The 22803-nt window shown below is 33.5% G+C and overlaps 2 protein-coding genes across 3 annotated transcripts; one reads left to right on the top strand and one right to left on the bottom strand.

The window, feature by feature from the left end:
* Positions 1-10052: 10052 nt before the first annotated feature.
* Positions 10053-12203, bottom strand: LOC122581640 (glycine-rich protein A3-like). Its single transcript, XM_043753886.1, has 3 exons — positions 12099-12203; positions 11139-11408; positions 10053-10549 (listed from the first exon to the last, which is right to left on the bottom strand). Exons 2-3 carry the CDS (start codon positions 11371-11373, stop codon positions 10218-10220), a joined length of 567 nt encoding a protein of 188 aa, XP_043609821.1. The 5' UTR covers positions 11374-11408; positions 12099-12203; the 3' UTR covers positions 10053-10217.
* A 1406-nt stretch (positions 12204-13609) lies between these two features.
* On the top strand, positions 13610-17794 carry LOC122581825. 2 transcript variants are annotated; one of them, XM_043754120.1, is made up of 7 exons: positions 13610-13809; positions 15137-15309; positions 15376-15428; positions 15842-15956; positions 16051-16173; positions 16425-16590; positions 17440-17794. In XM_043754120.1, exons 1-7 carry the CDS (start codon positions 13636-13638, stop codon positions 17623-17625), a joined length of 990 nt encoding a protein of 329 aa, XP_043610055.1. In that variant the 5' UTR covers positions 13610-13635; the 3' UTR covers positions 17626-17794. The 2 variants fall into 2 exon arrangements, with proteins under 2 accessions (XP_043610055.1, XP_043610056.1); XM_043754121.1 differs by lacking the exon at positions 15376-15428 and having other exon boundaries at positions 15837-15956.
* Positions 17795-22803: the final 5009 nt, after the last annotated feature.

Here is a 22803-nt window from a genome sequence, read left to right as displayed (position 1 = left end):
TACCCTTGAATATTATATATTTTTACATAATTACTATTCTACCGAGTCGAGTTTGAAATTGTCGAGCCTATAAGACTAATTTGATTTAAAACTTAATATTAATTCTTAATCGAGTTGAGCGGAGTCGAGCTCGAAAGTGTCGACACGTAAGGCAAGCTCGAGCTCGAGCTTGAAAATAAAAGCTCGGTCGAGCTCGAGTCGAGTTTCGAGCTTTGAGTTTTACAATCGAGTCGAGCTCGAGCTTGGCACTGCGTCGGCTCGACTCGGCTCGATTACACCCCTAATTGGGAATTGCCAACAAGTAAACTAATTCTCTAATCATCCATTTTTACAAGATCTCCATACATTAATTCAAGGGTAACTTTATCCTTGAACAGTTACAAATTTCACCTCTCATCCTTAAAGTGTAAGTATTAAGCACATATACGGTCTTCCGCAGCACGGGTTTTGGTTCCTAAAGTTCGACAGTGTATAGAGATGTGAAGATATAGATAGTCTTACCCATGTCACGATATTATAAAGAAACTATTTTTAAGGCTTTTTAAGATAAAAAGACATACAAAAGTGTTAATCATTTATATAACCTGGTTGGTTTTATCTCTAAAGTGTAGGAAAAAAAAACCCTTGAACTTAGCATTTTTGCAATTTTCGTTCCCAAAACTAATGTTATTACATTTTCTTCGATAAAGTGAAAATATTTTTGTCGCTTTTCATCCCAAATTTTTCTTCCGTATATCTTCTTTTAACCCCATTTTCGCCTTTCATATCATATACAAAAGTACAAAACACACAAATTTATGATATAACTAAAAAAGGAAGTTGAGAGTATACTTGACACTCATAATATCACTTCTTTAGCCTAATACTCCCTCCTTATTAATCCTCAATTTTTTAATATTTATTTAATAAAAAATACCGACATTTAATAAAAAAAAATCTTATAAGTCAACACATAATAACCATCATCTACGACTCCGTGTTGTGAACAACTCGAAGAAAATCAAAACGTTCAAGATGATTTTTGTTGATAAATTGTTATGTATTTTTCAAATTATATACTCTACACTTTTTGTTTTCTCTTTTTATTTAACTAAAGTTGAAAAAAAAAGGGTAAACTGAAATCAATATTTATATTGAGTTAATTTTCATATGTTTCTTCTTTATCTTTCGTATTAATTAAGTTGTGATATTGGTCATACAATTTTTGTTTTTCTTTTTATTTAACTAGTTGGAAAAAAAAGTAAACTGGAATCAATATTTATATTGAGTTAATGTTCATATGTTTCTTCTTTAACTTTCGTATTCATTAAGTTGTGATATTAGTTATACACTATTATAACCTACGTATAGTAACTTAAAAAGATACACGCATAAAAAGGTCTACAATTTTTTATGCTCCCATTACCAGTAATTGTTTTTTCTCTCTTTTCTTTAGCCAGCTATCTTATATCATATAAAATATAAATTTTCAACATCAAATAAATTTAACTAAATTAATAGGGGTAAAATCAAATCAAATGTATAATAACAAGCATACTACCAATATGCTCTCCTTAATTTACCGGTTATTTGATTGTTACTTTTTCTGTCGATTACCGGTTATTTGATTGTTACTTTTTCTGTCGATTTCACAACATGCGTAAATTCATATCTTCAATTCGGGTCACATCATCCACTAAGCTCTCCTTAATTTCGAGGTTATTTCTTTAAGTTCGATGATAATAAAAAAGGCATGTATACTTCTATATCTATATCTATACTATCTATATCTATACTTTTATACATATACATGCTATGGGTGAGGATCTTGGAAGAAGGTGGGTTAAGAAGAGAAGGGAGAGAAGGTGCTATTGTCCATTTAGATCGCGCCATGTGTCAAATTAAAAAAATCACACGGTGGCATAATTATAAATAAAGTGAACTTTTGTTAAAGGCAATGCGATGGCATTTTTGTAATTAAATCTCTGTTAACTCTGTTAACTCCAACCCCTCCCGATAAAAACGATGTGCTGTACAATAATAATAAAACTATTACAAGCTATTTTTTCTAATTATTCAGAATGAAATCAAAATCGAATACATCTTCATCTAACAGTAAGTTTTTACATAAAGTTGAATAATTGTAAAATGAAAACAGTTATTTAATTTATTTTTTGTTTATTTTTGCAGAAAATACTAAAAAATTAATAAAAATAAGGAAAAGCATAACATTTGAGCTAGATGAATCTGAACTTGCTTTTTCAGATTCAGAACAAGTTTTTGAATGGTGGAAAAATGTTAAAGAAGGTAACTATTTTAATTTTTTTTTTAGTAGTTTGTATATTTTTATGGTTTTATGCAATAGTCACATAACCAACTGATAGAACAAACTGATAAATTAAAATGATTAAGTCCAATCTGATGGACCAAGATGATAGTTTTTTGTTTTTTTGTAGACATTACATTTGTGTAGAATATGTGGAAATAATGTTAAGCTGAGCCAGTTTGATTTTTATTTAGCTTGTTACAATTACTTATGTGTTTTTTTGGTAATACTACATTTGTGTAGATTATTTTAATATACTGTGAAGCTGATTCAGCCTAGCTTTTGACTATTTTGTTACAGTTAGATTAGACTATTTTTAACACACTAGATTAGATCAAAGTTTATAAGTCCCAACTCAAGAGATGGTACTAACTGAAGACACCTCTATGTCAATGGTGAGAGTTCTTTGCAATATAAACACTGAACTGGAGACAACCAGTTACGGTGATTGTATACCAAGTCCTAGAATAGATTACTTAGTAGGTGACAAAGAGAAAGACAATGCAATAAGTAAGTAAGTATACTAAAATAAAATGGTGAGACCAAGTTGTAATTTTCAAATGTATTTTATTTATTGGTACTAAATAAAATACAAGGTTGTTGCAGAACCAAGATAATACATAAATGTAAATATCCTAACAACCTATGTAATACAAATGATCTATACTAGGAAATTCTCTTTTAACAATCGAAACACTTAAAGTTGTGAAGTGTTCCCTTTTACGATTGAGAAAATATTGCACAAGTACACCAAGAATATTGCAAAAGTCTGAATATGCAAAGTTGTTTTCTTGTTGTGCAAAGACCTCTATTTATAGACAAAGTTGTCATTGGGAATCCAACTTTATCGTATAAATATGGTTGACAGCATTTAAGGAAACTAAGTGAGTTCCTTTGAAATGCTTGATAAGGTAAGTCAAGACATTACTTTATCTAACCTGCTTTATGCACTTTTGTACTTTAATCATAGACAAATGATATTGTCTGTATAAAGCTGCATAAAGCAAAAAGGTCTTCCTCGTAAACAGTGTAAAGCATTGTAAAGGCTTTAAACTGATATTCTCCAATTTCGATTTGAGTAGAATGCCAACTGGACTTCGCTGCCATTGTCATTCTCTATCTTCCATTTGTTGTCTTTGACGTCAATTGGAATGTCTTCAGTTCTGATCAAATCTCAACTGGAGGAAGTCTTCAGTTGCATAAACTGTACGTTGCAACTGAACTTCAATATATTTCTGGACAAATCTTCTGGTCTCCAGATGCAACTGGAGACTGTCCAGTTTGGACGAAACTGGTTCTAACAAAGTTTACTGAAGGAAAAGATATCAGTCATTGGTAGTGTTAAACAAGACCATATCCAAAATTTCACAGCCATTTTTTTAGTTGTTTGTATATTTTTATGGTTTTATGCAATATTCACATAACAAACTGATAGACCAAACTGATAAACAAAACTAATAAAATAAAATGATTAAGTACAATCCGATGGACCAAGCTGATAGTTTTGTGTTTTTTCGTAGACACTACATTTGTGTAGAATATGTGGAAATAATGTTAAGCTCAGTCAATTTATTTTTATTTATCTTGTTACAGTTACTTTTGTGTTTTTTTTGTAATACTACATTTATGTAGAATGTTTTAATATACTGTGAAGCTGAGTCAGCATAGCTTTTAACTATTTTGTTGTAGTTTATTTTGTAGCTATTGTGAAGTTGACTCAGTTTTCTTTTTGCGTAGATGCTCACAAACCTTTTTTTAATGCACTACATTTGTGTAGATTGTGTAAAATAGTGATAAGCTGAATCAGCTTGCTTTTTTTTTATGTAGATTGTGTAAATAGTGAAAATCTGAGTCAGTTTCAATTTTGATTAGCTTTTACAGTTAGTTTGGTTTACTGTTTTGTGACACTACATTTGTTTAAATTATCTGTAAAATCTTTGAATTTGAGTCAGCTTGGCTATTGATTAGGTTTTTACAGTTATTTGTAATGAGTCTGATTTATATTAGCTTGTTAAATATAGATGATATACTTGTATGATACACTTATTTTAGTTTTTTGTATATCATATTCATCATTTTATTTTAGTTTTTTTAATATCATATTCATCATTTTTTTACATTTTTACTATAGATACCGGAACTAATAAAGGATCAGAAGAGGTTAAAAATGTTTCTACTTCACATGCAGGTTTGATTTAGTATTTTAGTTAAAAAAAAATTGTAATTATTATTTTTCAGTATTAATGATTTTATTTTTATAAATGATACATAAAATAAGATGAATCAAACTTCTTCTGAAGAAAAGAGCAAACAAAACAGAAAGAAGAGATCATTCTCAAAAAAGAGTAAGAAACTGACATCAAAAGGTATAGGAGCTTTTAAAAGATTGAAGTTAAGGTGTCATCTAAAACAGTTCTCAAAAATGATGAATAATTTAGCTAGTTCTCAAGAGAAAGATATTAAGGACATAGGATTTGGTAGTATGATTAATTTTCCCATTTGTAGTGTTCCACCAAGGTTATGCTATTATGTTTTAGAAAAGTTCAATCATGAAGATTGCACTTTAGAGGTAAATGGGAAGATTTTAAAAATTACAAAAGAGTTGGTTAGTGAAGCATTTGGTATTCCGATAGGGGGTAAAACAATTACATATCTTAAAGAAGGGAAAACCTCAGATGATATTATCAATTGTTGAAGATCACAGTTTACTGAAGGAAAAGTAGTTATCTCAAAAGTAATTGATATGATGAATAAACAAAAAATTGGAGGAGGAAATTTTAAGCTCAACTTTTTGGTATTGTTTGTTAGTTTCCTAGTTGAAGCATGCAAGGGGAGTATAGCGAATTCTAGATTCCTTTCATCAATCAAAAATGAAAAAGATATTAAGCATTTTGACTAGAGTAAGTATGTGTTACAATGTTTGATATCAACAAAAACAGAATGGAAGAATGTAGGATATTACAACGGGTCGATAACGCTGTTGATTGTAAGTATATATGTTAATTTTTTAATAATTTTAAAAGGTAATATAAAAGTAATTTTCTTGATCTTCTTGTTATTTTTTAATAAGCTAAACATCTTGTTCTCATAGATGGTCTTGATCTTCTTGTTATTTTCTTCTTAGTAATATCATTTTCAATCATATTACTATCTTTAGATTGATTAACAAAAGAAGTAGATTCATTTTCAACAACAGGTTTCTTTTTAACTTTTTTTCCCTGTTCCACACAATTAAAATACTTGGTTATCACAGTTCTGACACCATCTTTACTTTTGACGACATAAGAACTTCCTAATTTTGCTGAAAATCCTCCTTTCTTAGCATAGTTCTTATAGAAACGAAAAGCTTCCTCTATTGTCTGAAATGTTTTTCCTTTAAAAGGTTTGAAAGCAACATCAACATCTGGATTGAAAACGTCACCACCATTTGGTGTTTTTGTATGAATTCCAACTGGTGGTAACATCTCCATTGCATAAGGTGATCCATATTCAGAAATAACAGAAGAAGATGTTCCAGCATCATAAATAACTGTGAAAAAATGATCAAAATTATGATTAGTAAAAACATGTAATTCACATAAATGTAGACTAATTACTTTTAAATACCTAAATAAAATTAATCTAGATAAACATAGTAAAACATTTATGAATCAGCTTCTGAGAATATAAAAAAAAATCTACACAAATGTAGTTAGACCAAAAAAAGTGTCAACCTAAACATAAACAATCCAAAAAAGAAAAGTAAAACTGATTCAGCTTCACAATAACTACAAAAAACCTACACATATGTAGATTAATTACTTTTAAATAACTTAATATTTGAAACTGATTCAGCTTCCTAGCATATAAACAAAATCTACACTAATTTAGTTAGACAAAAAAAAAAGTGCAAACCTAAACATTACAAATCTAAAAAAAACCAAAACTGATTCAGCGTCACAGTATATATAAATAAAATCTACACAAATATAGATTATTTACTTTTTTACTACCTAAATAAAAGAAAATTCAGTTCCCAGCATATAAACAAAAATATACACAAATGTAGTTAGACCAAAACAAAAGTGCAAACATAAAACCTAACAAAATCTAAAAAAAAGTAAAACTAATTCAGCTTCACAGTATCTATACATAAAACTACACAAATGTAGATTATTTACTTTGAAACTGATTCAGCTTCAAACTATGTACATTAAAATCTATCAGCTAGGACTATCAGCTACGTCAATCAGCTTGATACCTAGAACTGACACTAATTCAGCTTCGCAAAAATCAAAACTAAAAAACTGATTCAGTAAAACCTTAAAAATTAACGAATCTGTGTGATGCTTTCAAAAATAAATTAATAGTATATAAAAAAAATTTCAAAATGATAAAATTAAAAAATTAAAAAAAAAAACTAAAATACCTGAATTTTCATGTAATTCTTGAAGATCCACCAATTGCGAAAAATAAAAACTTCCGATTTTCCAAAACCATAGATTTGAATAATGTATGTAGATTTAAATTTGTATAAAAAGTTTCACTATTTAAATTACTTTTACGAAGATAATGTCCATTACTAACGGGGTTCAATATTTACAAAATTGCCACCGCGTCACGTTTTATAAAAGTTCGACTTATTTACAAAATTGCCACCGCGTGTTTTAATTTAATTTGACACATGGCGAGATCTAATTAGACAGTAACACCTTTTCTCTCTTCTCTCCTTAACCCACCTTCTCATTTGATCTCTCTCCTACATACTATATTATAAGGCCAGACGGAGTGGGAGTAGGCACCGACTGGTACCGGGCCGATACCGGATGGCACACCGCCCCGACCCCCCGGTACCGGTTGGGTGGGGAGTGGACTGGGCACCGTGGTGCCGGTTTGGGTGCCGAGTATTTGACCATTAGAAAAAAAAAGGGACGGGCCCACACTCCAACGTCTCCCTCTCTTTCTTCTTCCCTTCTTCTTTCTTTCCTTGTTTCTCCCTTTCTGCAATTCTGTTTAATTTTTTTTTCTTTCAACACACAAATCACACACACAAATAAGACACACAAATAACACACACATATATCTATATTTTCGGAATCATGAACCCTTTCTTCAACAATCCTTTATTTCTTGACAATCACGGCCCAACACCCCCAAATCTCCAATCGGACTCGAGTTCATCCGACGAGACGGAACGGTATATTAATCTATTCACAATGGCGCATTATGCGATTCAACAAGATGTCCGTGATACTGCCTCCTCTTCAAGAACGTATACAAGACGCGACGATCGCAGTGAGTCTCACAACCGTCTTTTTCGAGATTATTTTGCCGAAGAACCGAAATTTAATGAGACTTTTTTTAGACAAAGGTTTCGTATGAGTAGACGGTTGTTTGTGAAGATAGCTTCAGATTTGGAAAACAATTTTAGTTATTTTCAAAGGAAGATAGACGCTCGTGGTAAATGGGGGTTTTCGGCTTTACAGAGATGCACATCTGCAGTTCGCCAGTTAGGATACGGTAGTAATCCCGACAGTTTAGATGATTACCTAAATATGTCGGAAAGATCGTCACGTGACACCCTTAATGCTTTTTGTGATGGAGTCATTAAGTTGTATCGGCATGAATATTTGCGTAGGCCAACGCGTACTGATACGCAACGCATTCTTGATCATCATGCGTCTTATCATGGTTTCTCCGGCATGTTAGGTATATCTATACTTAATATATATTTACTTAATGTATATATGTATATATATTTTACGTAGTTTAGTTAATAATGTATATATATATATATTACGTAGTTTAGTTAACAATGTATATATATATAATATATATATATTTTACGTAGTTTAGTTAATAATTAACTAAATGTATATATATATATATTTTACGTGTTTATAGGGAGTCTTGATTGTACACACTGGGGTTGGGATAATTGTCCAGTAGCTTGGCGTGGCCAGTACACGCGAGGTGATCATCACGGGCCGACAATATCGCTTGAAGCAGTTGCATCACAGGATTGTTGGATTTGGCACGCATACTTTGGTGTTGCCGGTTCAAACAACGACATTAATGTGTTGAACCAATCTCCTTTGTTCAATCCTTTTGAAGACGGCACAACACCGTTGGTTCCATTCACTGTAAATGGAACCGAATATCAGTACCCGTATTTTCTCGTGGATGGGATCTACCCAAGATATGCGATGTTTGTGAAAACGATTTCCCATCCAACCGGTGAGAAAAGGATTCGATTTGCTAAGGCACAGGAGGCTGCAAGGAAGGATGTGGAGCGAACTTTTGGTATTATAAAAAAAATGGAAAATACTTAGAGAACCGGCAAGACAAATGGAAGAAACCCATCCATAAGATTATGTATGCGTGTTGTATTCTTCACAACATGATTTTAAAAGACGAGGACCACGCTATAAGTCCTGATTACATTCCAGATCCCCCTGTTGCGCCACAGCCATCGGATGACGACTGTTTGAGATACAGAACCCAAACGTTCACGAGGATCTTAAGATGGATCTCATTGACCATATTCATCGCACATTCATCCCGGGCATCGATCGCTAGTTTATTTATGTATTGTGTTGTCGTTTCGTTTAATATTGTACTTTGATGTTTTATTTTGTTGTTTGTTTTATATTTAATATTTGTATTAGTTTTAATTTATTAAATAAAATATTTTACTTTTAAAAATAAATAGAAATGAAATTAAATAGAAAAGGGTGGGAGGGGAGGGGAGAGGTGGTGAAGTGCTCCTAGGTTTCGGGGAGGGGAGGGGAGGAGAAGAAAAATCAGGGAGGGGAGGGGAGGGGAGGAGTGGGGAAGCCCTCCCCCCACCCTAAAGCAAATAAAGGTTTCAACTTTCAACTTTCAATAATATATACATAATAATGCATGATGTACCAAACATCAATGCCCCACAATTTTCAACTTTCATCTTCATCTCTCTCCTTAAATTTCAACCATTAATTTTTTCTCTCTTCTCCATAAATCATTTTATTCCTTTAATTTATTCAAAAACTTTTATCTCAAATACCGTACATCGATAAATTATAAAAATTATATGGGTGTTCTTAAAATTTCATGTTCTTTCATTAGAGATGTCATTCGATATACTTTCGAATAATTTTTAAATCCGAGGGCGAAACCCATACGACTAAGGCATCTGACTATTACACTCTATGACGTATCATACTTTATGACCTATCACCCCCACCATCTCACCGCTGCAACGCGCAGGTACTTACTCCCGTATTATATAAAGCAAATAGTCTTGTTTAACATTGTAAGTTTTAACATTTCATCATAACTAAATTACATTGATAACCTACACTACTCGCCATCGCGGCCACCGCCACCAATCTCCACCGCCACCATCGACGCTCGCCACCACCACCACCACCACCCGTCACCGCCACCGTCGCAACGCGCGAGTACCGTTCCGGTATCAAAAGAAAGCTCATATTATGTTAGAGGTCAAAGATCTTTCATTGAGAATTTGAGATGAAATATCACAGTAAACACAATTCTCGGTTCAACATCTGCTAGAGTGCAATATTTCAATAAACATCAGCAACCATTGACCAATACATGGTCAATTTAGAAAGAAAAATAAGTAGTCAATCTCACACTATCATATATTAGTACAGTCTTCTTCCATAATAAGGATGATCATATACTGGTGGAGTGGTGGGTATAAATATGCAACAAGTAGGTTGCAACTTGCTAAGGCTCACATCATTGACATTGACATATATACACATAAATGATTCTTTATTAATTATCATCATAATATCTCAAATCCGAACCATTTGAATTCGAAACAAAATAACAACCCGGAAATTAAAATATGACCTCAACTATAGCCAAGGCACTCGGTTTTAGGAAGTTAAAACAGAATAGATATATACAGCAGCGTCATTTACTTCCATTTCTTGAATCCGGAGTGCTTGCCCTTGTGTTTGCCAAACTTGCCATGTTTCCCTTTGCCATGCTTACCAGCCTTGAACTTGCCACCACCGTGTTTACCATGTTTGCCGCCACTGTAATGGCCCATGCCCCCCATGCCTGGAATCATGTTATGGGTTCCATGTGATACATTATGGCCTCCATGTCCCCCCATGCCTGGAATCATGCTATGGCCTCCATGTGATGCATTATGGCCTCCGTGCCCAGTTAGCTGGTGAGCCCCATAGGCTGCAGCCGCAGCAGCTGCACCTCCGGCTAGCAAAGATCCCATACCAGGCCCATGTCCTAAAAATCAAATACATGTCGGGTTATGATTGATGATGATCACTAAGTTGAAAAGATCAGAAAAAGCAGGCATATTATCACACCATTAAAAGCAGCATAAATACTATAGTTTTAGACCAAGGCTTTTCCCAAAAGAAAGTTCACTTTCTATCTTCTGTTCTCCTAAAAAGCTAAATTTTAAACAGATGCTAATCTAGTGTTTGCTTTATGAATATGAGACGAGTTATATTTGCGATCTATATTCAATAAAAGGCATACACATTTGAAAAACGAAAGGCATTTTAGGGGATGTATGTGCTGGTCTGTATTTCTTTCAAGCTAAGATATTTTAGTACCTAAATTGACAGCTCTACCAATATAAGGACTTCATCCAACTGAAGTGGTTTTCTTATATGGATTAAATGCCAAAAATTGATCTTTACTTACCAATAAGCATCAATCCCATTATTTTGTCTAGTGTCAAAAAGGCCTAAAAGTTACTTCTAATTAAATGCAATAGAGCTTCTATGATGTATATAACAAGTAAATCGACATGATAAACAGGGCAATAAAAGTAACGAAAACTACGATGTTGATTAGAGAAACTTACCTCCTGAATTATGTGGAGCTGAGTGACTAGGATACCCGGCTGGAGGGTACCCTTGTGGGGGATATCCTTGTGGGGGGTATCCTTGTTGCGGTGGGTACCCTTGTGGCGGATACCCTTGTTGAGGAGGGTATCCCCCGCCATGTTGTTGATGGTTCTGTGCCGCTCCAGCTGCATATCCAGCGAGATTACCAAGCAACCCCTTATCCTGAGTATTATGATGTTCCTCTCCACTCATGTTGTTTCAATTTGGTATTGCTGTCACAAAAAGACCTGCAACCCACATACAAGATGATAGATAGTTTCAGAATCATCAATTAAGTAAAACAACAACCATCAAACTAAAACACATATTCAACAAGTCCCAAATCGAAAGTTAAAAGTCAAGCTAAAGTATAATTAACTATGAAAAGAATTAATGTTTATTAACTATGACATTAACAACAAGTCAACGAGTGACTGGTAAAATCCACAAATTGGCAAGCACTACAAGTTATAATCAGAAAGCTTCACAAAAGCAACAAATATGATCAGACTTTTTAACTTTTTATTTTTAATAGAAACCAAAAGCTCGTCGCCAAACACACCCTAAAAAACAAAAGAGTCCAAAGTCCAAACCATATACATTCATACCCGAAAAAAACACATCACATAATCTTGCCTTATCTACTCCAACCAAATTTTTTTAATAAGAAAAAAACTAATTATTCCAAAAAAAGGAAAAAAAAAAAAGTTTGCCTAAACAATAGCATAGTCATTAATCCATACAACCAAAACACATATACAAAGATTCCCTTAGCAGCTAATATGTTGATTCAAACTCACAAATTATTAAAAAAAACTTAGTGTTGCAGATACTAAATTAGAGATCTTATCTATCACATAAAAAAATATATAACACTAATAACATTAGATGAAGTAGTTAGTAATTAAACTGAAGTTTGACTAAATAGATATACTAACCAACAAAGATAGATGTGATATGATATTTGCAGTTGACGAAATGAGAGATATTTCTGAGATGCAAGTATATGGGATTGTGGTGTATATATATAGAGAAAACGTGAGGTCGACACGTTATCATGTTGCGACGCGTTTATTTACTTTTGCTTTTTTATGTATAGTTGATACTTGATAGATAGAAGATAGAATAAAGAATATATAGATATTGATATAGATATGCATATGCTCACGCGTTACTTCCTTCCAACCGGCTACAACGTGTATCCATTTTTCTTTCTTTTTCAAACATATAATTTAATCTGTTGACGTCACCTTGTTTGACAAGTTTTCTGCTCATAGCATGGTGCCGACGTGGTGCAATGCAACAGGATTAGTGTTTTAATTTTAAGTTGTAAATATTATTTGAAAGGAAACGAGATAATAGGTAATAGTATGGTTGTTAACATTTTTAAATCTTATTAGTATTGTATCAGGGGCCGTCTTCGAGAATACCAAAAAAGTTTGAGGCCCAAGTCAATAAAAAAAAGTGAGCCCCTAAAATCCCGATATGAAGCTTGTCAAATCCTTACGATTTCATAATACTTTTTGCCAAAAAAAAAAAAACAAAAAAAATCCAATTTTTGAGTTTCTAAAGACAAAGGTTTGTAGATATTATATAAGTAGCAAGGTTGGATCAAGTAGTTAAGACCTTTGTCTCTGAAGACAAAGGTTATGAGTTATATCCTCATCCTTTGTAAGGTTGGATGTCATTTTCTATTTATAAATAGAACTTGAAAGCAGCCTCTCTACACTGTCGTGGTAGAGGTAAGGTTGTCTACATTTTAACCTCCTCTATACACCGTCGAGGTATTGTGACCCAAAACCCGTAGAAGACGGCGTTGAGTATTACTTACTTATTTATCAATGAAAAGCAGTATAACGAGATATATAACTTTGTTTTGGATAATAAAGACAAAACCGGTCCTTAGCTCAGTTGGCAGAGCAGGGGATTGTAACACCCCAGGTCGCTGGTTCGAATCCAGCAGGACGTAAAATTTTTTTTTTTCACATACTAAATAAATTATTTTTTTATTATTATTTTTTTTTCACTTTATATCACTAATTTTTTTCACCAACAAAATCAATTTATTTATCAGAACATAACATTACCATCTACATGTTGCATCTAATTAAACTTAAACTTAACTAATAAATTTCACAAGATATTTTTCACAAGATATTTTTCAATTCAAGCACAAAACTAAATACAAAACTTTGTTTTCCAAATCAAATAAAAAAAAAATAGAAGTTGGGGATTAGCTAAATACTAAACCCTAAAACCAAACAAACTAACCCGAACCCAATTCAGGTCGATGATTGTGGGTCAAACACTATAGTCTATAAGTCTCCATTATCCATGGGCTAAATTAATTTTTTTTAAGTCAAAGGGATGTAATTGCAATTTATGTAAAACAACAATCCAAAAGGTATAAAAACAAGTCGTGATGTGGTGCAAAACATACCACCACAAAAACAGAAAGTGGAAAGATAACATTTTATGGCATTGGCCCTGTGTTTTAAACCTCTGTCCTTACCATTAAACCATACATTACAATGTCCTACTTCACGGCGGTTCTCCGCCATGTGCTCTGCTGTAGCTCAATCCGATTCTTCCTCTCAGTCGTTATCGTCGTCTCCAGCAGTCACTCATCGTCCTGCTGTCATTCTTCCTGTAAACTTTTCTCCCAACTAAAATCTTTTATAACATTTTGCTGTTTATGTTGAGTTTATAAAAAATTATAGAGAAGTAGTCATATGCTTATGAATCCATTTATAGTTTTGTTGTATATGACTTAAGTTTATGGCCTAAAATAACAACATACTTTTTGCTTTATAAGTGATTTCATATCATTCTAAGTTGGAACATATATCGCAAGAATCCAATTGTAGGATGGTGAAAAAGTGGGACACATTTATAAGTTGTAGTAACCTAAAAGAATTTGTACAATGGTCTAAAAGGAACATTTGAACAAGTACATTTTTATATAGGCCGTAAACCTTTATAAATGTAAATCGAATCTAATACTTGATGTACATTTTGGTGAGACAATGATAATGTATGAGATGTATGTATGAATTAAAGTATGTAACTACGTATCATGTTATTATGTAATGTAACTTCAGTAGATGGATGGTATTCGATTAATTTTACTGAGTTAGAGTAGTTTAACCTTATTGTATTTGTGTACACTAATTCAGTAGTTTAACCTCACTGTATTGTGTACACTAAGTGACTAAAGTATATCTCTTTTCTTATCATCAACATTTTCAAATGAGATTCCTTGGTTCTGGTCTCTTTGGGTCGTGTTCTGGTGAGCGATGATTTGATATAGAGTACCATAGAACGATTTTTTACCTTAGCAAAAGACTTAATGGGTGACATAAGGTGATCATGTAGAGAGAGTTTTTAGGAACAACATTCCACCCGGAAAACCTAGCTAACAACCATTCTTCTAAGCGAACTTTGGGTATCCGGCCACTTGAATGGAGCCATATCAGGGACACGTTTGGTACAATGCTGCAGCCTGCAGGATATACTGGAGTCCATAAACTTATGTATTGGCATTTGTTTCTTAAGGAAAAAACTTTGGGTCTCTATTTAAACAAATAGAAAGTGATCCGTCTCATAGCATCACCAGCAAAAGTGCCTGCCTGCTAATTGAATGTTGTAAATTCAGATAGACATCGACATGTGGCTGTGAAGGAATTTCATTACAGTTCTCATGGTTGTCTGAAAACACTGTTACGATAGTGTTTTGTTAGGACTAACAACATGATTTGTAAGCGCACATAGGTTCCACATGAAAACAGCGAGTAAAGAGTTCTATTTTGATGTTTTTTAGTCAACTGTTCCAAACTAATGACATAATTGTTGTCTGAAACTGATGGTTTTGGAGTAACAAAGTAGAAGTTTTTTGATAGTACCAATGATTTTCAAATATATATGCTAAGTGAATTAGTCTGAATTATTCTAATCTAATATATTTGTGATTTGACAGGGCTTAGGGAACAATACAGGTGACTATCAGAAATTAGCATTGACTTTACAAGGATATGGTGTTCCAACTGTGGTGGCCAATGTTTCGAGAGTTGACTGGCTAAGGAATGCTGCTGGCTTGGTTGACCCTAATTACTGGCGAGGCACACTCCAACCTCGCCCTGTTCTTGATTGGTACGTTGGTATATTGAGCTCTATCTCATGAGTTGGTTTCAATAAAGCTAAATCTAATGTTGGCAGGTATTTGGGTCGGGTTGACGAGGCTGTCAATGAAGCTTTGAAACAATCTAAAGGTTCATATTTTTCTTCTTCCACTTTGACTGCTGTGAATGTTCAAAGTTGGATCAATCTTTCTGGTGGTTCCAATATGTACTGTGACGTTCAAAATTCATATAAAACATGATTGCTAAACCATAATTTAGTATAATGAGTAGTATAACTCAATCAGATTAAGCTCCCTAGGTATTTTAGAAATTTATTTACGTTGTGCATTTATTTACAGGAAGGATACAGGAAGGATTTTAAATAGTATAATTGACTTTCTCAACCATCATGATTGATAGCTAGATTTCACTTACTTAAAAAGAAGAATATCAGGGACTAATACAGTAATACTCTGAAGGTGGCTCAACCATCATGATTGATAGCTAGATACAGTAAGACCCTCATGCATATTTGATCAAACAATCAGATTTTCCCAATGTAGGTGGCTCCTTGTCGATTATTGGACACTCTGCTGGAGGGTGGCTGGCTCGGGTGTACATGGAAGAGTTCACTCAGGCAAATATTTCCTTGCTTCTCACTCTGGGATCACCTCTTCAGTATGTATCACCAAATGAAATTTTGACTCAAGTCTAGAAGTATAGATGTTGCTTAAAACTTTACACTCTCTTCTCTCTATAACGTCAATTTTAGGCCACCACCAAAAGGGTTGCCCGGAGTTGTTGACCAAACAAGGGGTTTGTTGAATTATGTAGAAAAAAACTGCAAGAAGGCTGTTTATACTCCAGAACTGAGATACGTCTGTGTTGCAGGAAGGTATATTACCATATAAAATATAAGAGTTCTTGTTGGTTGGCTTTTAATTTCATTTTTATTACGTGTGCACCCACTTTCATTGGCTAAACACCTTGTACATCTACTGTGACGAGAATTAAGGAAGCTGTTTGTACAATATATATACATTTTCTAGCCTGTCTAAGTGGAATATGTTAATTTCTCAAAAGAAGAGTTCAAACTTCAAACTAAGATTGCATACAAGATAGTAACGGAATTTGGGTAAGTTGCAGGTATATCCAGGGGAGTCGTTTCTTTGGTAACTCAGATCCTTCCACAACTATTCCAATTGCCATCGAGCAAACTGTTCCTGATGACATTATTGCAAATAATACAAGCACCATAACATCAAACGGTGCTACATTTCGCACTCGCTTCATTGGTCAAGGCTATAAACAGGTAACGCTTGTAGGATTTCAGGCCCCAAAATACACTCACACACCAACTGTTTTTTTTTTATGTAAATGTAAAAAGAGAAAAAATGCAGAGAAAACTTTCTGATATTTGCTTTCAAAAGTGAGAGTACAAAGAAAATACTACTACATGCTATTTATAAAAGAACTACTAAAGTAACTGCCATGTGACCACTTTCCCACTTTCTCTTCAATCTCCATTTTACCCGGTCTTTCAATTGGACTTGCATAATATTCGGTCAACACAGTCACCACTTTCTTGCTAGCCTAAATAACTTACTAATTAACTAAACATACTAACTTAAAGCTAATGATTTAATAAAACATGTTACTAAATCAACTTATATCAAGATTAAACCCATCAACGCTTCATTTCCATTCATCTCACCAAATCCAAAATCAAACGTCAGTTGTGCTGTACAACTACAAGTACTAAAATAGGCAGGTCGGACGGGGTGGGTAACAGGTGAAAACAAGTAATTTTCTGTTATGAGGCTGGGTTGGGTGAATCAGATTGTATCGACCCAAAAATATTTCTCTTCAATTTTGTATTTTTAGAATAATTAATTTTTTAAATATGATTTCAGTAAGTAAAAACTCCTAAAACAACAATAGTAATTTCTCTGCATAAATATTTTAAGAGGTTGTTTGCATTTTAAACACTTTAGGCAATGTTTGACCCGTCTGACCCATGTCAGGTACTTTTTGAATTTCACCCATTTGATCCATATGAGACGGTCGCCTGATAATTGATAAATAGTTCGAATCTTTGAGAAGTAAGTTAGAACTCCCATAACTTCACTTTAGGCTTAACAAATCGCTGTCCTCAATACAGGTGTGTGGCCAGGCAGACGTATGGGGTGATGGAGTTGTTCCAGAGGTATCAGCTCATCTGGAGGGTGCTTTTAACATTACTTTGGACGGGGTGTATCACTCACCCGTTGGTTCTGACGATGAATCAAGACCGTGGTATGGCTCACCAGCTGTCCTAGAGCAATGGGTACACCACCTACTCAACTAGTAATGTCCCTGTATTAGCGTATATAATATTGTACAGTACAGATTCTTTCCATGGAAATGAGACAATTGTAAATCTGAATGTTCCACCAGAATTATAGTCTTACATAATCCTATAAATTTCTCTGGGATTTTGAAATTGAAGCTGTAATATATTTTCATATAGTGTCAAATTCCAAAGGCGTGAATTCTTTTTATAATAAAAGCTGGCTATTCTTGATGTTTTGCGATTTGAAGAAGAAATTCTTCTGGTGAAATATTTGGGGGTTCTTTTAGTTTCTAGCTGTCTTATTATAGAGATTGTAAGGAATTGATTGAAAGGGTGCAAAAACGTGTAGATGATTGGAAAAATAAGTTCCTTTCATTTGCGAGTCGCTTTCAACTTGTTCGGTCTGTTTTGTCTGCTATGCATGTGTACTCGTCTTCTGTCTTTATTTTACCTTAGAGGGTTATTCTAGAGATAGAACAGAATTTGAGATGCTTCCTTTGGTGGCAAGGAGAATTAAAAAAATGGGAAATCAAAAGTTGCCTGGGAGATTTTGTTTGTTTACCTAATTCTTCTAATATAGGTCTTATTACGTCCCATATTTGGAACCTCTTATCTCTTAAAGAGTCTCTTTGGATTAAAAGGAATCCAACACACAGGCTTAGAGGAAAATCTTTCTGTGAAGCTCCTTTGCGAGGCAACGCGGAAATTTCTTCAGGTTAGACCACTTGTTTGTAGTTATTTTTGGTTTAATATTGGTGACGCGAGTTTGGCATCTGCTTGGTGTGATAATTGGAATCTACATAGCCCTTCAATCAATGGGGTGACTGCATAAATGGTTTCTCAATCTGGTTTCCAATTATCTGCAAAGGTTAACGAAATTGTGATGGATGGGAATTGAAACTGGCCATCCTCTTGGGTGGATCGTTTTCCTAATATTGGTACACCAAATGTAGATATACTACAATGGAAGGACCGTAATGGGTTGGTAAAGAAATTCTCGCCGCAGTGTGGCAAGACATTCGACCAAAAGATTTGATAATTGATTGGTACCATCTTGTTTGGTTTCAGAATAGTACACCTAAGCATGCGTTTCTATTGTGGCTAGTGTTTAAACGGAAATTAAAACTCAAGACTTGCTTCAACAACGGGATATCTTCAATAGGTTAGTTTTCTTGCTCTCTATGTGATTTCCACCCTGATTCATATCAACATCTGTTTTCTGGGTCCCAATTTGCAAGTCAAGTGTGGTTTGGGGTGAATAACAAAGCTGGATGCTAACAAGCATTCTGTGATTGGGATTCTAGAGTCAACGAAAGAAATTCGTGGCTAAGAAAAAAAAAGTTGTGGTTAAGAAGAGGTCGTTTAAAAGTGTTGCAAAGAAACTGGATTTGGGGGCTTCGGTTTCCAATGGACAGAACACAATATGAGATTGTTTCAACAGAAGAAGAGGAAGCAAGACCTAGTGAATGAAGCTATATTCTCTACTGTTCGATTAAAGCTTCTTACATTCAAGTTTAAGAAAACGATCCGAGCTAAAAAGCTACATGGAAAATTCCTAGTTCACTTATGGCCACAATGTAGATATTTTGTTACAATCTCTTTTGGATTGGTATATAGGAACCTAACACTTAAAAGGGACCAAAATGCTTCAATGGAGACATTTTTCTAGAAAAAATTGAAGTTTGTATATGAACAAGCATACTATTGAAACCAAATTACTGTTAAAAAACAAATATAGTTTTTGTTTCGGTTTAAACCTTTGGTTTTTGTTTGTTGAATGTACATTGTAAATCGATATGGTTTTTTTTTTTTTGATTTATTTATATGAATACTCATTGGGGTAAAATGACCCTTTACCTAAAAAAAAAAAATCGAAAAGCAAGTAAATGGACTCGTCACTAACAATTGTAATGTAGTCAAATACATATCCTTTTAAAGTTTAAAGGTAAACTTGGACGATCTTTAACAATAAAATTAAAATCAAAAATCTAAATTTAAAAATCTAAATTTGAATACTGAACTTTATATAATTCCTTATAAAGACAACTAGGATTAATAAATTAAATATATTTATTGTTCCAAAATATCCTTATTTAAACATACTAGAGTGGTGTCCGAGCGTTGCAACGGCGACGGTCTATTACGCTTCAGATGTCGTAACGGTTCATAACGTTCATGTTACTTTCATGAGAAACGTTAATGCAACATATAACCGTATCTACCATTCTAAAAATAAGTCGCAGATTAGGTGCAAAAAATAATGAAGTGCAAAAACTAACCATAAAAAATAACCACTTACAAATTACAATTGTAATACAATTGTAGGGGAGCAAACCAGCGCAATTAAAAAAAATTAAATAGTCAAAGATTAAAATTTAGTACAAATATAAAAAGGGATATAATTGGTTAATAATTTCGTGAGTTATATAAAATAATTATGTTTTAGACATTTTGTGTTATAATTTATGACAATTAAGATTTTTTTTTTATCTATAGTAATAACTTCAGCAATAATTTTAAAGTTGAATGGGGATTTTATCACAATGGGTTTTTTAGGTAATTGTGGGTTTTTTTTATTACAAGTAATTTCGGAATTTCAAGGATAAGGTATGTAAAGTTAGTGTAAATTATAAGGGTAAATTAGACAATTCTAAGGTAGAGAGTTAAATAGAGGAGGGGTAGTTTATTTTAATATGTAGTATAGAAAATCATTATATACTCTCATTTCTCTCATTCTCTTTAATCATTACACGCTCTAATCGACCTTCTATCATCCTCTGCCGCCACCCTCCTTCTCTACCAATCTCCACGCCGTTTTTTATATTGTCCTTACCTTTGATCCGCCGCAATGCATGTGCACTATTCTCGTAATTTTAATAGGGATTAATGTAAAGTTAGTACCAACTTTATGCTCCATTCTTGAGTTTTCTTTTTAAGGGATAAGAAATGAATGGAGAAGAAAACATATGTTTTGGTATTCTTGAGTTTTTTTACTAAAAGAAAGGAAAGTGATAGAAAGGAAAAAAGAGGGATTTTGGAGCCAAATTCTTTCTTCCCATTTTTGGCCAGAAATGGAAGGATTTGTGTGGGAAAATCTAATCTACCCTTTAAAGATATATAATGGGTTCTAATAATTATAAGGGTATAAATGTAAAGTTATATGTTTTTATCCTTTCTTTTCATTCCCTATTAACTCAAGAATACATTCAAAATCATTTTATTCATCCCAATTTTGAGAGGAAAGATGCTCGAACAATCCCTTTTTACATACTAAAGGAGGGTTGCTCCGGTTTTACAAAAAGCTGAGTTATCAGCATAACAACGATGCGACATTGGATTTATGACATCATGAGTTATGAAATTCGTGTGTATTTTATGGTGAATGAGTGTGTGGAAGAGAAAGCTTCCTTGGGAAGCTTTATTTATATTTAAGGTTTGAGTTATGTGTGTTGTTAGTGTTTTGTGTGAGCAGGGGGGGTTTGGGCGGGATGTTTTTGGAATTTTGAATATTTATATTTTTAAAACATGTTTGTTTCTTCACAGAAGAGAGAGAAGACAGAGACCGTGTAACAAAAGAGAGAAGAGAGAGAAATCCTTTCTCATACAACTTTACAATCAAGATTCAAAATCATTTGAATAAAATTTTTCTCTCTTCTTTTTCAAAATCTTTGTTCATACTAACAAAATAAAGTTTGATGGAAATCACAGGTCATGGATTGTGTTGTAATTGGGGAAATCAAGATGCTGGAACCAGAATATGGATGGTTCTATGTGGCCGGCCGAAAGTGTAATAAGAAGGTCCTCACGAAATCAGAGTATTGGGCTGAAGTTATAGAGGAGTACGTTACTGAAGAGGTGATCAACGCTCCAAGTGACAGTGTATGGTGTCTCAAAGAACACAAACAAGCAACCCAGTTCTGCCCAAAGTAAAAACCCTAACCCTCGGTTTTTTTTTTCTCTCTTCTTTTTCTTGAATCAGGTTTGTAATATACTCTGTATTATTGGTGTTTCACAGTGGAGTTCTTGGGGGTTTTGTCGAATCAAATAGTAAGGAAGAAAAGAATGCAGTTTCACATATCAAAAGGTTAGTAAAGTTGTTGAGTTCATGTGGGATTTGAAAATTGTTTGGAGGATCGTAATGCTGGAAAAATAAGTTTTCCTAAAAGTGGTTGATTTTGTGGTAAGAATGAAAATTTCAAGTTAAGTATCATATTATGTAGTCAAAGTGTTTGATAAAATGTTTAAAAGAAAGTTAGTTAAAGATAATTTTCACTTGGTCACCACCATGGCTGCTGTTCTTAATATGGGTTCACTAAAGGGTTATATTATTACGATGATAACGTTCCAGGAAGAGCAGTGGATTTTCTAGAGGTGCTTCAATTTATTGGGGTGTTAAAAGGTGCAAAACTTTTTGTGGGTTCGATCTATCTTTATGTATTATCGAAATTCAACATGGAAAATGGCAGGTATTTTGTTTAGGCTTTGGTAATGAAACAAGTTAATAACTCATAAAAAAATGTTAAGGAACTGATGCCTAAATTTGTAGGGGTAGGTTGTTAAAGTGCACTGGGATGACTATGTTGTCCAATTTAGCAACTTTGTGCAGAACTACAACTCACATAAGAAAATCATCGTAATCATCCAGCATGCCCTAATCAAAGTTTGGGCCAGTAAGTGGTTCACCCGTTAAAACTTCATTTTTGGTGAAGTGTCTTTTATTAATTATGGCGTTTTCAAATCTAATGGATATATAAATCATATTTAGAGGAGGTGACAGTTGAAAGTAAAAAAATATGGCACTTGATTATTTATCAATGAAGAGATCCAAGAGGCTAATGACTTTAGAATGAGGTATATATCCTAAATTTTGTTGTAAATTAACGTAATATCCAACTATTTCTAATTGCATCTGTCAAATGTTGTTACTCTGCACAAAGTGAAACAAGGCAATGCTGCCACAACAACAACTATATTGGGGACTCAGACAGTTGACCCCTACCGTGAGGAATTCCTGGAGAAACATCAAAGAAAACATGTGGATGAGATTAGAGAGACTGAACAGGTTACAATCTTTGCTCACACGTTTAAACTAAATAAGTTAAATCTCTTTTATAAACAAAATCTTTGTTCATACTAACAAAATAAAGTTTGATGGAAATCACAGGTCATGGATTGTGTTGTACTTGAGGAAAT

Source organism: Erigeron canadensis, chromosome 9 (genome assembly GCF_010389155.1).
Source record: "Erigeron canadensis isolate Cc75 chromosome 9, C_canadensis_v1, whole genome shotgun sequence".
Taxonomy (NCBI): domain Eukaryota; kingdom Viridiplantae; phylum Streptophyta; class Magnoliopsida; order Asterales; family Asteraceae; genus Erigeron; species Erigeron canadensis.
This window is presented reverse-complemented; position numbering and strand designations above follow the sequence as displayed.

What these genes read in the sequence shown, in the direction of transcription:
- LOC122581640 (XM_043753886.1), bottom strand. Translation starts at nt 11,373, where the DNA reads ATGAGTGGAGAGGAACATCATAATACTCAGGATAAGGGGTTGCTTGGT. An exon ending in AGCTCCACATAATTCAGGAG is followed by an intron (nt 10,550 to 11,138) that starts GTAAGTTTCTCT and finishes TTTGATTTTTAG; the next exon opens with GACATGGGCCTGGTATGGGA.
- LOC122581825 (XM_043754120.1), top strand. Translation starts at nt 13,636, where the DNA reads ATGGCATTGGCCCTGTGTTTTAAACCTCTGTCCTTACCATTAAACCAT. An exon ending in AGCTTTGAAACAATCTAAAG is followed by an intron (nt 15,429 to 15,841) that starts GTTCATATTTTT and finishes TTCCCAATGTAG; the next exon opens with GTGGCTCCTTGTCGATTATT. An exon ending in TTGGTCAAGGCTATAAACAG is followed by an intron (nt 16,591 to 17,439) that starts GTAACGCTTGTA and finishes TCCTCAATACAG; the next exon opens with GTGTGTGGCCAGGCAGACGT.